General features: G+C 44.5%; 1 protein-coding gene and 1 long non-coding RNA gene across 7 annotated transcripts in view; one reads left to right on the plus strand and one right to left on the minus strand.

Moving 5' to 3' along the window:
* The window catches only part of BEGAIN (brain enriched guanylate kinase associated), a 255,185-nt gene extending 240,832 nt beyond the window's left edge, over positions 1–14,353 (plus strand). For 4 of the 6 annotated variants that reach the window (XM_077269282.1, XM_077269289.1, XM_077269297.1 and 1 more), the window contains 2 exons: positions 8,471–8,554; positions 9,818–14,353. In XM_077269282.1, the coding sequence (XP_077125397.1) occupies positions 8,471–8,554; positions 9,818–11,197 (1,464 nt within the window). In that variant the 3' untranslated portion in view covers positions 11,198–14,353. The remainder of the gene's footprint in view (positions 1–8,470; positions 8,555–9,817) is intronic. The other 2 variants (XM_077269311.1, XM_077269320.1) reach the window with 1 other exon arrangement.
* LOC143782173 (uncharacterized) overlaps positions 1–15,856 on the minus strand; it is a 45,375-nt gene that overhangs the window by 12,923 nt on the left and 16,596 nt on the right. The window lies entirely within an intron of this gene.

Consider the following 15,856-nt stretch of genomic DNA (forward strand, 5'->3'; position numbering starts at 1 on the left):
CAATCTCTTGGCTCCTATAAAATTTAGATGCCACTTTCAGATGATAGGCTGGGTCTGGTCTTAATATGACTAGCTTCAGTGACTTCTGTAAATAGGTGGCTAATAGACAGAACTTGTAAGTGATTCTACGGGCAGATGTTAGGGCCACCAATATTATCGTCTTTAACCCCTTTGCGACCTCCGCCATCCTAGTACAGCCGAGGCCGCTTCCCTCCCTTTGATGTGGGCTCCGGCAGTGAGGCCACATCTTTCCCGGGACATTTCAGCTGTTTTGAACAGCTGGCATGTGCCCGGAACAGCCGAGGGTGGAATCGTGATCCACCCGTGGCTATTAACTTGTTAAATGCCGCTGTCAAACTCTGACAGCGGTATTTAACACGCGCTTCTAGCCATCGGGTTGGGACTCCTCCCACCGGTAACCCCTGTCACATGATCTCGGGTCACCGGTGGGTTGGCATGACAACCAGAGGTCTCCTGGAGACCTCTATGATTGTCAATGCCGGATTGCTATGAGCTCTGCCCGGTGGTCGTCGCTCATAGCAAGTCAGCAATTCTACTACATACAGGTGATCTGGGTTATGGCAGCTTCTAGTCTCCCATGGAGACTATTGAAGAATGCCAAAAGTAAAAAAAATAATGTTTTTAAAAATATTGAAAAAATAAAAGTTTAAATCACTCCCCTTTCGCTCCATTCAAAATAAAACAATAAAAAAATACACATATTTGGTATCACTGCATTCAGAATCGCCCGATCTAATAATGAAAAAAACATTAACCTGATCGCTAAATGGCATAGCGAGAAAAAAAAGTCAAAACGCCAGAATTACGTTTTATTGGTCACCGCGACATTGCATTAAAATGCAATAATGGGCGATCAAAAGAACGTATCTGCACCAGTAGTATCAATAAAAATGTCAGCTCGGCACACAAAAACTAAGCCCTCACCCAACGCGAGATCATGAAAAATGGAGACGCTACGGGTCTTGGAAAATGGCACAATTTTTTATTTTTTTTTTTAACAAACTTTGGATTTTTTTCACACCTTAAATAAAAAAAGGGCCTAGGCATGTTTGATGTCTATAAACTCATAATGACCTGGAGAACCATAATGGCAGGTCAGTTTAAGCATTTGGTGAACATGGTAAAAAAAAAACAAACAAAAAAAACCTTGTGGAAATTGCATTTTTTTTGCAATTTCTCTGCACTTGAAATTTTTTTCCCCATTTTTGAATACATGATATGGTAAAAGCAATGGTGTCGATCAAAAGTACAACTCGTCCTGCAAAAACAAGCCCTCACATGGCCATATTGAAAGATTGAAAGAAAAATAAAAAAGTTATCGCTCTGGGAAGAAGGGGAGAGGAAAAACAGAAACGCAAAAATGAAAATGGGTAGGGTCTCTAAGGGGTTAAGGTCAGTATCCTGACTGGTAATCCATCTAAGTGTTCAAAGGGAGATCTAGTTAATTCTTCCAAGACCAGGTTTAGATTCCAGGGAGGCATTCTTGGGGCAGGTATCAGTCTACATAGATCTGTCACATGTCTTAATGAATCTCATTATCCACCTATCTGCTGCCAAATTATAATTATACAACGCCCCTAAGGCTATGTGCACACGATACGGATTTGCTGCGGATCCGCAGTGGATTTTTCCACGCAGAAACGCTGCAGATCCGCACTGTGATTTACAGTACAATGTAAATCAACGTGAAAAAAAATAAGCTGTGCAAATGGTGCGGAAAAATCCGAGCGGGAACGCTGCGGATTTAAAAGAAGTGCATGTCACTAGTTTTGTGCGGATCTACAGCGCTTCTGCACCCTTCTATTATAGAAATCCGCAGTGGTAAAAAACACAGAAAATCCGCACAAAATCCGCATCAATTCCGCATAAAAACCGCACAAAATCCGCGGCAAATCTGCACCTGCGGATTCTGCCAGGAAATGAGGATTTTGTGCAGAAAATTCTGCACCCCATTCCGCAACGTGTGCACATAGACTTAGGCTGTCACCTGCAACTTAAGAGTGCTGGTGGCTAAGCAAAAAAAACACCTGTACACAGGCAGAGATGCTTACCTGTCCAGGGCCTCCAACAATTGCACTAACTAGTGGCTAAGCCCATCTCTAAACCTTTCTTAAGAAATTCTAATATGGCTTTTGTCAGAATTTTACCCTTCATGGATTGCCCTGAACTAGACAAGAATTTTGCTCCTGTTCTACCTTATATTGTAGTTGTTACTGACTTTCTGCTCTGAAGCAGAGTAGAGACTCAGCTCGGTGAGAAGCCCTTTTTGTATTAATAGTGCCCTTTCAAACTCCAGGCCATCAAATGCAGGCCCGACCTCTGAGGATGAAAAACTGGGCCTTGCCTGAGGAGATCCCGGACATCTAGGAGGACCCATAGATCCAATATGGACATCATCCTCATTGCTCACTCCTCCCAAGTCATCCTCAGTACTGCAGGAGTCAACATCAACGGGGGACTGCGTAAGCCAGGTTGAAGTCCCAGGGAATGTGCAGCATGCATTGCATAGGAATTTTCTCTAAGATTCAGAAAGCAGAAATTTTATGTTTTGTTAGCTCGTGAACAGGTCTATCTCTGGCTGATCCCTGCGTTCCATAATCTGCTGGAATATCACTGGATTCAGCTCCCATTCCCCCTGCCTTAGCACATTTCAACTGAGGAAGTCTCTGCCCTTTACTTTTCCTTCCTTCCTATGTGCAGTGCTGTCAGTACCAACTGATGTTGACCAACGAACGAAAGGATCTCTCCTGTTACCAACATCAGAGGGCGAGATCTTGTGCCCCCCTTGATGGTTGATATAGGTAACCATTGTCCAGTTGTCAGACTTCATGTGAACATAATGCCCCTGTAGGTGGGGAAGGAGCTTCACTACTGCATTCCTTACAGCCAACAACTCTTTCATATTTGAGGAATAGTCGCTGTCCTCGACCAGACTCCCTGGACTATGCAGTTTCTGAGATGTGCTCCCCATCCCTCTGAACGTACGTCTGTCATGATTACACCCTTGATCTGATAGGACCAAGGGACTCCCTGAAACAGATTCTCCAATTCCAGCCACCAAGTCATGGAATTGATTGTTACCAGAAAGTGATATCTTTCCCTCTAAACAGCCCTCAAGTCTTTTTTCTCCTTTTAGAATGTCCTGCTGTAAATATCTGGAGTGTATCTTGGCCCACTAGACCTCAGGAATACAGGAAGGAATTTTCCCTAGAAGTGACATTGTCTTCCTTAGGCCATGTGCACACGTTGCGGTTTTTACTGCGCATCCGCAGCGTTTTTGACGCTGCGGATCCGCAGCAGTTTTCCATGCGGTGTACAGTACCATGTTAACCTATGGAAAATAAAAACCGCTGTGCACATGCTGCGGAAAAAAACACGCGGAAACGCTGCGGTTTATTTTCCGCAGCATGTCAATTCTTTGTGCGGAATCCGCAGCGGTTTGACACCTGCTCCATATTAAAAAACCACAGGTGTAAAACCACAGTAGAATCCGCACAAAAACCGCAGTAAATCCGCGGTAAAAACGCAGTAAATCTGCAGGAAAAACGCAGTGTTTTTGCCCTGCGGATTTATCAAAATCAGTGCGGAAAAATCCGCACACCAGTTCGCAGCGTGAGCACATAGCCTTAAGGTACTGTTACACTAAACGACTTACCAACGATCACGACCAGCGATACGACCTTGCCGTGATCGTAGGCAAGTCGTTGTGTGGTCGCTGGGGAGCTGTCACACAGACAGCTCTCTCCAGCGACCAACGATCAGGGGAACGACTTCGGCATCGTTGAAACTGTCTTCAACGATGCCGAAGTCCCCCTGCAGCACCCGGGTAACCAGGGTAAACATCGGGTTACTAAGTGCAGGGCCGTGCTTAGTAACCCTAAGAGAGCTTCCCTGCACTGAATGTGTCAGCGCCGGCAGTAACAGCGGTGACGTCACCGCTGTGCTCTGCTTTATGGCCGGCGCTGACACAGTCAGTGCAGGGAAGCTCTCGGCAGCAGCGCGTGCATTAGCAGCGCTCCTGCCGAAAGCAGTTTTAACCCTGTGGACGCCGGGGGACGTGACAGACATCAGAATGTGAGTATGTACTGTTTTTTTTTTTTACTTTTACAATGGTAACCAGGGTAAATATCGGGTTACTAAGCGCGGCCCTGCGCTTAGTAACCCGATATTTACCCTGGTTACAAGTGAACACATCGCTGGATCGGCGTCACACACGCCAATCCAGCAATGACAGCGGGTGATCAGCGACCAAAAAATGGTCCTGATCATTCCCCAACGACCAACGATCTCGCAGCAGGGGCCTGATCGTTGGTCGCTGTCACACATAACGAGATCGTTAGCGGGATCGTTGCTACGTCACCAAAAGCGTGACGTTGCAACGATATCTTTAACGATATCGTTATGTGTGACTCAGCCTTTAGAATCATAACAGGTTTGGTAATTGCTGCTGATATAAGGGATATGACCTTGTTTTTCTTTTCTTCTGGTAGACGACAAGTCTGTTCTCTTGAGTCTAAGATAAGCCCTAAGAAAGACTGAATCCTTTGTGGTTCCAGTTTTGATTTCTCCAGATTTAGTAACCAACCTAGCTGGGTCACGCTGGTGCGGACCTTCTTCAGTTGGTAATTGCAGTGTTCTACTGATCTGCCAACCACCAGAAAGTCATCCAGATATGGAATTATTAAGATATTTTGTTCTCGGAGATGTGCTGTAACTTCCAGAATAATCTTCGTAAATACCCTCGGGCCCATAGATAGGCTGTACTGAAAGTGCCAGAGCCAGACTTGCTTGTTTATATACAAGGCTACTCTCAAGAAATATTCACATGGATTGGGACGTGATAATAAGCGTCCTTTAAGTCCAGGACACTCATATAACATTCTGGGAACAGCATTTTTATGGTCGATGTTATGGACTCCATCTTGAAGGGCCTGTAGATCAGAAACTTCTGTCCTTTCAGATTGACTGTGGTCCTGAAGGTGCCGTTGTTTTTTTCATCAATAATAGGGGAGAATAGAATCCTTTTCCCCTGCTGCGGTACCGCCACCTCCGTTAGAACTTGTTTCTATACTAAGCTTAAATACTTCTATCTCCAGGGTTAATTGTTCCCTGGGAGTCCTGGGAGATGATATCCTGAAGGTGTGCAGAGAAATAGATCTGAATTCTAGTTTCAGCCCTGATCGTATTATTCCCAGAATTCAGATGCTTGATTAAGTCTTCTCCCAGGCAAGCCAGAAGTGGGACAGCCTTCCTCCTACCTCGGGAAGCCAGTCACTTAGAAGGCTTTCTGGCCTCAGAGGAAGGGTCCCCGAACATGAAGCCTCAACTTCTTGGCTTCCTCTCCTTCCACTTTCCCTGTTCTCTGAAGGACTTGTTCCAGTTTGCAAAAGGAACTTTTATAATGTGGAATGGATACACTGGGAAATCACTTCTTCCTGTCTGCCACCTTGTCTAGAATATCATCAAGTGCTTGTCCGAAGAGATATTTTCCCTTGCATAGGACCGAACATAATTTGGCCTTAGGCTGGGTTCACATTACGTTATAGGCAGTCCGTTAGACGGACTGCGTTACACCGCGGCATAACGTGGTGTAACGCAGTCCGTTAACGCCGCCATTAAGCCCTATGTCGGACGGACGCATCGCTATCGCACGCCCAAAATGGGCATGCGCTAGCGATGTGCCGTCATTGATTGACGGACCCTGGGACGCGGGCTGCAGCGTTTCCGGGTCCGTCACCGCTAGCGCATCTGCTAGCTCTATCTGCGCTAGCGCGATCACATTTCGGCACTTGCATTAACACAGCCCGTTTAATGCATGTGTTGAACGGGCTGCTTTAACGCAATGTGAACCTAGCCTTAGACTGGACATTCCCAGGTCAGCTCTTGAGCCATAATGCTCTAGGGGTGGCAACTGATAAATTTGCTGACCTGGCTGCCAACCTGACTGAGTCCGCTGAAGAGTCAGCAGGGAAGGCAGCAGCCCCTTGCATTAGTGGGAGATTGGCTAAGATCTTATCTCTAGGAGTATTGTTCCTAACCTGATCCTTTAGTTGCTGTAACCAAACCATCACTGATCTGCCCGTGCAGGTTGCTGCTATTGCTGGCTTCAGTGCCTCCGCTGAAGACACCCATGTTTGTTTCACATAGGTCTCTGCTTTTTTGTCCAGGGGGTCCTTAAGAGTACCAAGATCTTCAAAAGGCAAGGTAGATCTCTTGGAGGATTTTGCCACTGCTACATAAATCTTAGGGGTTTTATTCCATATGCCTGTTTCTTCTTCATCAAGTTGGGACCTCTTCTTTAATGATGATGGTACTGGACCCTTTTTCTCAGGTTTTTCCTTTCTCTATCAATAAGCATTTTAATCTTCTCATTGATGGGGAATGTACGCCTTTCTCTTTTGCTCCATACCCCCGAACATAATGTCCTGAAGGGTTTTAGAGTCTGCCATGCCCATGGTTGTCCTGATGGCTCTTACTAACTTGTCCATGTATTCCGATGGAAAAAAAGGCCTACACCCAGCATCACTATCCAAGAAGGAGATAGAAGAGGAGTGATACATATCTATCCTCTAACATTACTGATCATCTGAATCAGATGCCTGTTTAATGAGTCTCTGACTTATAATTTAATTATGGATTTTAGATCCATAGCAAAGCTGGGGGTTTCTTCAGAGATGGTCTTCTGAATACAATCGGGACACAGTCTCTTTATATATGTGTCGGGTAGATTATACCTGCACAGTACACATTCTATATTATTCTGCTTGGCACTACGCTTCATGGGTGTTCCCTAGTAAAAAAAAAAAAAATACATAGAGAAAAAGGAACTGTTTAACCTGGTGAACTTTCACAGAGATCACTCACCATTCTGACGTTCAGTCTTGGGTACCGGAGATGGAGGCTGGATCGGTGCACATGATCGTTCTCCCCTGGAGGTGGTGGACTCATGACCTGCCCTGTTCCTCTGGTCCGTCTTGCTGCCACTTGTCCGACTGCTACTGCTGCGTCCCAGATGGTGGCGCTGTCTCTGTTGCTGCGGTGGCTGATGCTCCTGAATCACATCCATTATTAGGATGAAGCTGCTGCAAGGCACTACAATATTGTGACCATCCCTCTTATATTTTGCAGGATGGTCCTACCACACCTCCCTTCCGACCCTCACCTTTTACCGGGTCAGAATTGGTCCGGTGCATTGTGCGCGGCGAGCCTCAGTAAGCCCTACACATGCACAGACCCGGATCGCCGCATAATTTTCTGGCGTGCTGCGTCATCGGGGTGCACCAGATATTCCATCCTGCACCCTGCACGTGCTCAGACTTGGGTGGCCATGCTTTTCGGCACACTCATCACTGAGGCGCCCTTCTTCTACCAGCGCACCCCGAGTATACACAGACCTGGCAGCATGTCCGAACGCACTCAGCATGGGGTATTCCGGGTCATCGTGTCAGCAACAGATTTTTACCAAGGGGTCTCTGCCCGCACGCCCCTGCACACCCCAAGCTCCTGGCCAGCGGTGCATCTCCAGTCCAGAAGGCATCCCGTCCATGGACACCCTCCAGTCCTGGGTAAGTCCTAAATGTACTGCTTTTCTTAGGTTCCCTTATGGACAGGAAACCAAACTGATGCGGAGGAGAGGTACTGCCCTTTTATTCAGTGGATTTCCTGTCCTTGATGGGCAGATACCCTCTATCAGGTGGTGCTGTCATGGGAGAAGGGGAAAAAATAAATTTAATCTCTAGTTCTGTTCTTTAAGTTGTTCCAACAGTGATAACTGGTACCAAATTCTAACATGAGATGGTGTATCTAAGATGAGATATTGCAGCCGACGCCTAGTCTGAAGGCTTGATTCAACATTTGATATTGTTTTGGTTTTTTGTGTCTCTTATTTTTTGCTTTGATTGACAGGTCACTCCTCTGTGCGGGTGCCATTATTGCCTGGGGTTTGTCTCATCAGAAGAGGTAACACATGCGCAGTTAGCTCCTGATGGCGTTGCGTTGTCAGTTCACTGATCTCTCGACATCATTAGGTGTTACTGCGCATGTGCCGCCTCTTCAGAGGAGACAAATCCCAGTGAATGATGGCGCCGGCACAGGGTAGACAGATCACTGAGACAAAAGTCACCTGTCAATGTAAGGCCGGAGGACGGTGATCCGAAATGAAAATAATTTTATCACTGTAAAAATGGTATCCAGGTAAAACCATTAACATTATCTCTTTGGTGTATAACTTTTACTCTAAAGTAAAGGCAATTGTTCCTTTCATAATTTCATTTTTCTTCTTTATGAATTGTATGAGCTTGGAAACTTTCTATTACTTTTGCTTCATTGTTAAAGGAGCCGCACTTTTCTAAGGGATGAACGCAATGCCAGACACAACCCATAGAAAAGTATGGCGCTGTTAACAGTTACTACAATCTGATTTAACCCTGCTGTTCCATTTTTCCCTTAGGAATTGTACAGGAAAGACTGTAACCTTGCCTCTCAGCTGTTACAGTGCAGCAAAAGTTACTACAGAGCACACAAACTATCCGAGGTGAGACCCAAGTACCTTACCATACAGTAGGTTTATGTAGAGGAAAACACAAGTGAGTTTGGAGTTTAGCTCACAACCAAGGGGAATTGAATGGTGCATTGGGGGTCATGTATGTACCCAGCTACTCCATTCACACTGATGAAGAAAGCCGACTGCAGTGTCATAGACTTGGCTGGAGCAGTAGGGCATCCGGTTAGATCCAGCTGTTACAGCAATCGGTACGTGTCTCAGTCGTGGGACCCATGCCCGCCTATCTACCAGTTCTCACCTTTCCAATTTGGACTGCCTTTTTCATTAATATACACATTTAGAAGATGTGGTGTCCTGTATATATTTCTACATAATGGTTGTAAATAGGATGAGGCTGAAAAACTAACATTTCTTGGGGTCTGGCAGTACCGGGCAGTGATTGGGCTGACGATTCACAGTCCACTCCCTGTGAGAAGCTGCAGCACATAGAAAACTATTAGTTTGTGAGTAATCAAAAATTATCTGTATTAAATGTTGGAAATGTTCGTTATGGGTTTTCTGATTTCAGTTCATCTTTGGTTGCCTGCATAACGGGGAAACTCCCTGTCCATATTTCCTACGTGTGTGGGAAGGTGCATGAGAGATGTATTTATAGGGTATTCCCAGAATTGAAAATTTAACACCTGCCCACGGTATAAGGGAAAAATTACTGATCAACAGGGGTCCGACCACTGGTAACCCCATTAAACCCGAAAACGGGGCTATCCCAAGTTACGTTTTGCATTGAGCACAAACTGAGCATGCGCACCTCTGCTACTTTCTCCGACAATAAAACGAGTGGAAGTCAAGCATGTGCACTTCAGCTCCATTCAATATGTGGTTGGGCAGTGCCTTTTTTCTTAGGCTTGGGGTGGTCAGCCCTCATCTAGCAGTAGGTTACCCCCCCCCCCCCCCCCGTGGGTAGAGACTTTCAATTTTAGAAATTCCACTTTAGCACTGTCCACATTTCCATTTATTTGCCAAAATTTGGAGAGACTGGAAAGGGCAGAACCCACTGTGCTGGACTGGGTGCAGGCATGTATTAACTAGTCACATATTCATTAGTTGCAGCCCATAGCGGCTCCAGTTATTATTGACCAATCTCATCCCTAGGGCTACAACATTTAAAAAAGTGGTCGTCTAGTGGTTACAGCCTCGATAAAGATAACCAAGAAAGTATGATTGATTGGGAACTTTTTGGTGCATTGGTAAGTGAAGGAGTTAATTTCCTATATGTCTTCTCTTTTTCTGCAGCTCCCGGCTGACTTTCAGGAAAGAGTAAGTGAACACTTGGAAAATCATGGGTGTAAACTAAGTGTGCCCCTGTCTAACACCTCATATGCTGACAGCATTCCTATTTGTGTCATTGCTAAGGTGTTGGAAAAACCCGATCCCAGTAGCCTGTCTTCACATCTGTCAAGTGCATCAATGAGAGACCTTAGCTATGAGCAGGAGCGCATTCAAGAGCCTGAGGAGAAACTCCGGCAGAGACAGCAGTTTAAGTCTGAAATTTACTGCAGCGACACTGCTCTCTATTGTCCAGAAGAAAGGAGAAGGGATCGGAGGCAGAGCTTTGATGTGCAAGTTAAAGATGAAGCCTTCTTAAGATCCCAGAACTCTACGGACAGCACCGTAGAGGATGGATTCCACTCGAGCTTCTCACATGAAGCCTTCAATGAATATGTAGCCTCCTTACCCACATCCAGTTCATATTCGAGTTTCAGTGCTACCTCCGAAGAGAAGGAAAACAACCAAGCCAACACTTTAACTGCCTCTCAGCAGGCCATCTACATGGGCAACAGGGATGACCTGTTTGAACGGAAGTCTACCACAGGCTACGAGCATACCACGAGTCCAAGATTTGTAAAGTCCAAGTCTGTCCAGCACATGGAACACAGTCCAGAAAATACAGCATCTCCCCACTTCACCAGGTCCTCTTCCTATGTAGAGGAGCCTTTTCATTTCTCCAGAATCCGTACGCAACAAACACTAGGTGCTCACAAGTCGCACAGCGAGTGTAGAAGCTCCCATCTCTCCGAAGACGATTTGCCAACCAGGTGGAGGCAACTAAGTGTGGAAGATATCGGCGCCTACTCTTTCAGCAACGATGGTCGAATATCACAGTGCAGTTTCACGGAACAGTATTTTGCCCCCAGTCCGGTTAAACAGTTGGAAAGCAGGATGAGCCCATTGTACGCAAGCTATAAACAAGACAGCTTTTCGGAAGGGGAAGAAGTTTGTCAAAGCAGAATGGGAGACTCGTGCTTTCTCCGTACAGACTCTGGCTTGAAAATAGACATCAGTGCCAGCTGCAAACAAGAAATGCTTTCTACCTTTAAGTCAAAAGAAGCAAGAGACCAAATAAGCGAGATGATATCCGTTCAGATAGGGAATAAGAACGTAGACCCCAATGCCGCAGCCAAGAGGGAATATGTTGATGTTAGTCCCAATAGCTCAGCAGAATCTCTCAGTCAAAGCCCTATGGAGGTTTCGGACGTACACCAGTCTTCCATTGACCAAGGACATGCAAGCTTTCATGGCAAGCCCCAGCAATTCCAAAGAACTGGAAGCATTGGGTTAACGAGAAAAGATAGTCTTACAAAAGCACAATTATACGGGACACTGTTGAATTAGCGATCTTCCAAATTGCAATAAGATTGCCGAGAGCGGACAATGGATTCTGAGATGTTTATAGAGTTTCCATTGAGCCAGTATTAACATTTCTCTATTAAGTGTTTGTGTATCTTGCACTTTTGTGGAAAGCTTCCAAAATCCAACAAATGATCCTGTACATATGAGATTTACCTCGCTGCATATGTGCATAAGGCCATTCTATAAATATAAAGGGGGAGGGTGTCAATCACAAATTATAGAAGTGGCATAGGGTTAACACCAAAGTAAAACAAAGAAAAAAGTCAAGAAACAATGAAGTAGCCATTAATTCTAAGAATACCCAGGAAAAGTCACAGTCCTATAGCAGGAAAATCAGATGTATCAGGGTCCTAGATTACATGAGTTGTATGATACTGTATCTGCCACTGATTTAGCAGCTCATCTTTATCCCGGCCTTATCTTGCAAAACTCCATATTGACTATTCAGCCGAAAACTTGACCCCCTATTTCTTTCATTTTTTATATATAAAAATGCTTTGAACCAAAGCAAATCTTGACTATAATCATCACTCAAAATCCGCTTCAACGGGGGCCTCGTATTTTATGTGAAGGCACAATATGCAAATTGCATTCATTTTTCACACACTATGGCACATGAAGTACCGTAGGTTTACAAGAAATACACAGCCATGACTGGCAAGTAAGCAGAAGGGTTTAAGAGGTCAAAGTCATTATTTCTTTTATATCAAAATTAAGGCCACAATTTCTTAAGACTGGAGATTTGCACACCAGTGTTAATGACGGGTGCTTCAAAGTAAGATGCGCCAGATTCATAAGAGGCCTGTGCCCTCTTCCTGACTTTGGCGTATATTTGAACTGCCGTGCATCTTTGCCAGAAATATACAGCAGCCAGGGCGGAACATACATCAGTCACATTTACACCACCTTGTGTTATATATTGTGAAGAAGTTGTCTGGAGCACTTGGACTTGACCTGTCCGTGCTCCATCCATTTTTATACAAAACTATAAAAGTGGCAACATTTTTCTGCAACTTTGAGTTGTTGCACAAAATGTGTAATTTCAGAATTTTTCAGAAAACTGCTGGATGAATCGGTCACCAAGAGTGCACTGACAACTCTAAGATTACTGGATTGTGGTTGGGAGGACATTCTCCATGAATGAAGATATGGATAAGTTCAAATACAGTTTGATTAACGGTTAACTCCTCTACGGGGCTCATTGGTTTAGATTACCCATTTTTATAAGGTCAAAATGTTTTTCTAAAATGAAAAAAGTTGTTTCCCTTTCAGAAAAACTTAGTCCTCGGGTGCAGTTTGTTGTAAAAACATGTTAAAATTGCTTTACTCACTGTCCCTAGGTCCACTGGTGACTCTAGGCTGTTTCTCCTGGTATCTGATATCGACTACAGTGGTGACATCTTGTCAAAAGTGAGCTCTGCCCGTACAGACAACGCCCCACCTAGAGCTGCTAAGCTCACTGGATGCAGCCAGTACCAGACCTGGGAGCAGTGACAGAGAAGCAATGTTGGAAGGTTCTTTCTCTATATAACAAAGTGTGCTTGGGGACCAGCATTTTCTGAAAAAAGTTTAACCCCTGTAAATAGCAAAGTGTTTTATTGGCTACCTGAGTTTTGGTTGAAGGTAGTCAATTACTGAAAAGTAACAGTACCTAGGGGGAGGTCCTTGAATTCGCAATACCCCTTAGTCCAACCCATGGTTTAGTTCCAGCTAAGCAGATTTGGAGAAAGATAGGTAAAAGAAACACAAAGCGATAAGAACAAATTTAATTGGCTGTCACCTATGTTTAGTGGAAAATCTAAATTTTTTGTTCCTGAATTGTTTACAATGTTGATGAACATCTGACATGTTATAGTGCCTAGAGGGAGGTCCCTCAGCCCCTTGGTTCCACCCATGCCTTTGTCCCATCCTGACAGATTTAGGGGATAGGTGAAAAGAGCATAAAGTGCCCCTATTAATCAGTTGCATTATGAGCTATTGCGTGCATGTGATACAAGGCTACTAATTCAAGAATTTAAGTAGAATGCCCGTTAATTCTTCATACGATCAATATGAAGTTGGCCATGAGGCCTGCTCAGTTGTCTTGCAGGGAATCTTGGTATTAGTTCTGCCACTAACCACATTCTGTATTCTTCACGGCCAATGTCACAGCCAGTAGAGTGGTTTACCAAGATATTTAGTGGTCAGTGCAGGAGAGACGAGAGCCAAGACCCTAAGGCTCCTCGTGTGCTACCTCAGAAGTAATTGAGGAGCTCTTTGTGAATATGTTTTCTATAAGCTTGCATTTATATTGGTAATAACGCATGAACTGTCCTTAATGGTGTTGTGTTTTGCATTACTCAGTGAAAGCAACAAGTTGAAATATTCTCTTTTTTTTTCTTCTAATAAGGACGTGATACTAATTGATCACTTGGCTGCATATTAGGGAGGACGATGACTTGAGAAATTGTAGTTCTATAAAGCTCGACATCTTGGACTCTGGCACCGATGAAAGCCGAGCAGATTTAGTGCACATTAGCGTTCCTTTTTTTTATTTTTCTTTAAAGCAACCACTCTTTTCTCAGGAATACGTTCCCCGTAAGACATCCAGATGACCAACCGGAACATGAGCTTAAACTAACAGATGTTTTTCTGTCTCTTCCAAAACGCTGCACTTCGAAAATGGAGACAGAGGTAGAATGTTCATAAAGCTGGGAGGCTGCGCACATCCAATGGTCTCGCGATTGAGATATATGCAGTTTGCATTATCATAATTAGTACTTCTCATTAACAATCCTTGCCTTGTATACTGGACCATACCAGATGGGTTTAACACAGACACATTGTTGATTCTAGAGTTTTGCTGCCACTTTTTTCCTTCACCCTCTCCCAAATCATCCCTAATTTGTATATTCTTCTAGTCTTCTAACTGTGAAATACCCTTTTTTAGGGAGAAAAAAAAACATGAAGAATGCATTTTGAAATATTTTGTAATTTTCAATGATGAAAACTCTTAAATGAATAAAAAAAAATCTGAATTACCAAAAGTTCTTTCTGTTCCTACAATCATCAACTGCTTAAAGGGGTTTTCCAAGTTTAAAAAAATATTACTGCCTTCTTCCAAAAACCAGTGACACTCATGTCCACAGGTTGCCAGGACCCACCACAAGCCAGGAGGACATGATTAGAGCACCAGGTCACGCATAGCACAATCCAAATAAATGAGCACAGCGCTGTGCAGGGCTATCGTCACCAGTGTCATAGACACGAATGGAGAGGCAGGGCGCATGCACGACTCCCAAACTACAGGTGGGGCTCTTCAGAATACCGTTCTTGGGATTGGTGGGGTTCCCCTATCTTGTCACAAACCCTTTAACACTCTTAGACCAGGGTCAAACTTGCAAGTGCAATGCGAGAAACTCGAGCAAATCTCTCGCATCAATACCTGGCACTGCCGCCGGCACTTGGGACTGAAGTGTGTGGCTGCATGTATTTCTATGCAACTGAACGCTCCGGTCCCGAGTGCCGGCGGCTGTGCCGGTTATTGATGCGCGAGTTCCTCGTATTGCACTAGCAAGTGTGACCCCGGCCTTACACACAATGTTAACCAAAAATATTTGCATGTCCTGGTCCAGCAGCCATGTCTGTATTATGTGGTTGTCATGTATTTTTGCTTATTAGTGGCTTGGGGTGAGATTATGCATGTATGATGCTGCACTGATAACATCACATGGGGCCAGCTAATCAGAAGAGGCACTGGGGATACTGGCAGGCGGGAGGAGATTCATAGGGCTTGGGTCTGGTGGCCACAGACTACCAATGTGGCCACAAGACCAGGATCCTGTGAATTTGTTTGCCCAATTCTACTCCTTTAAAGGGAACTGGTCTTCAGGATTGTGCTCAGTGACTACAGACAGTGTCAGGTCGGCGCCGTTATACTGATTACACTGATACCCGGTGATGAAATCTGTCTTGTGGTTGTGGTGGAATCTTTATTTTCAGATATATATATATATCTTGGGGGGGGGGGGGGAAACTTCTGCAGGCAGGGGCCAGTGGTGGCACCTGCACTGGAGCCTGATCACATATGTAATGAATCATATATACACATTTGTTTGATGTAATTCTGAAGTTCCTAAAAAAAATCCATTTGAAAATGGCAGCGGCCGAGCCTGCACAGTTGCAGCCTTCGGTGAACCGATAGCTGCTACTTCGCATGAGGTGCCATCTTGGAGGAGGACTTTTTTTTATCTACAAAGATGGTGCCGCTGGCGTCATCTTTGTAGAGAAAAAAAAAAGTCCTCCTCCAAGATTGTGCCATCAAAAATTTGGAAAGTGCCAGGAATTTTTTATTTCTCTACAAAGATGGCGTCATTTTTTTAGGAACTTTAGGATTACATCAAACAAATGTGTATATAATTTATTATGTATGCGATCATGCTGCAGCACAGGCGCCACTGCCGATGCCTACAGAAGTTTTTTTTTTTTACCAAGATATAATTTTCATTATGTAAAATGGGGGGCAGGTCAGTGAGGGATCAGTGACCTGTTAGCAGGTTGCATTATGAATACCTAATCAGAGCTCCACATGTAGACCCCCATGGCACAGCCTCGCCCCGGAGCACGAGCATATCATTAACTCAAAACTGAAAATAAAGATTC

The sequence above is a fragment of the Ranitomeya variabilis genome, chromosome 1 (genome assembly GCF_051348905.1).
Source record: "Ranitomeya variabilis isolate aRanVar5 chromosome 1, aRanVar5.hap1, whole genome shotgun sequence".
NCBI classification, from domain to species: domain Eukaryota; kingdom Metazoa; phylum Chordata; class Amphibia; order Anura; family Dendrobatidae; genus Ranitomeya; species Ranitomeya variabilis.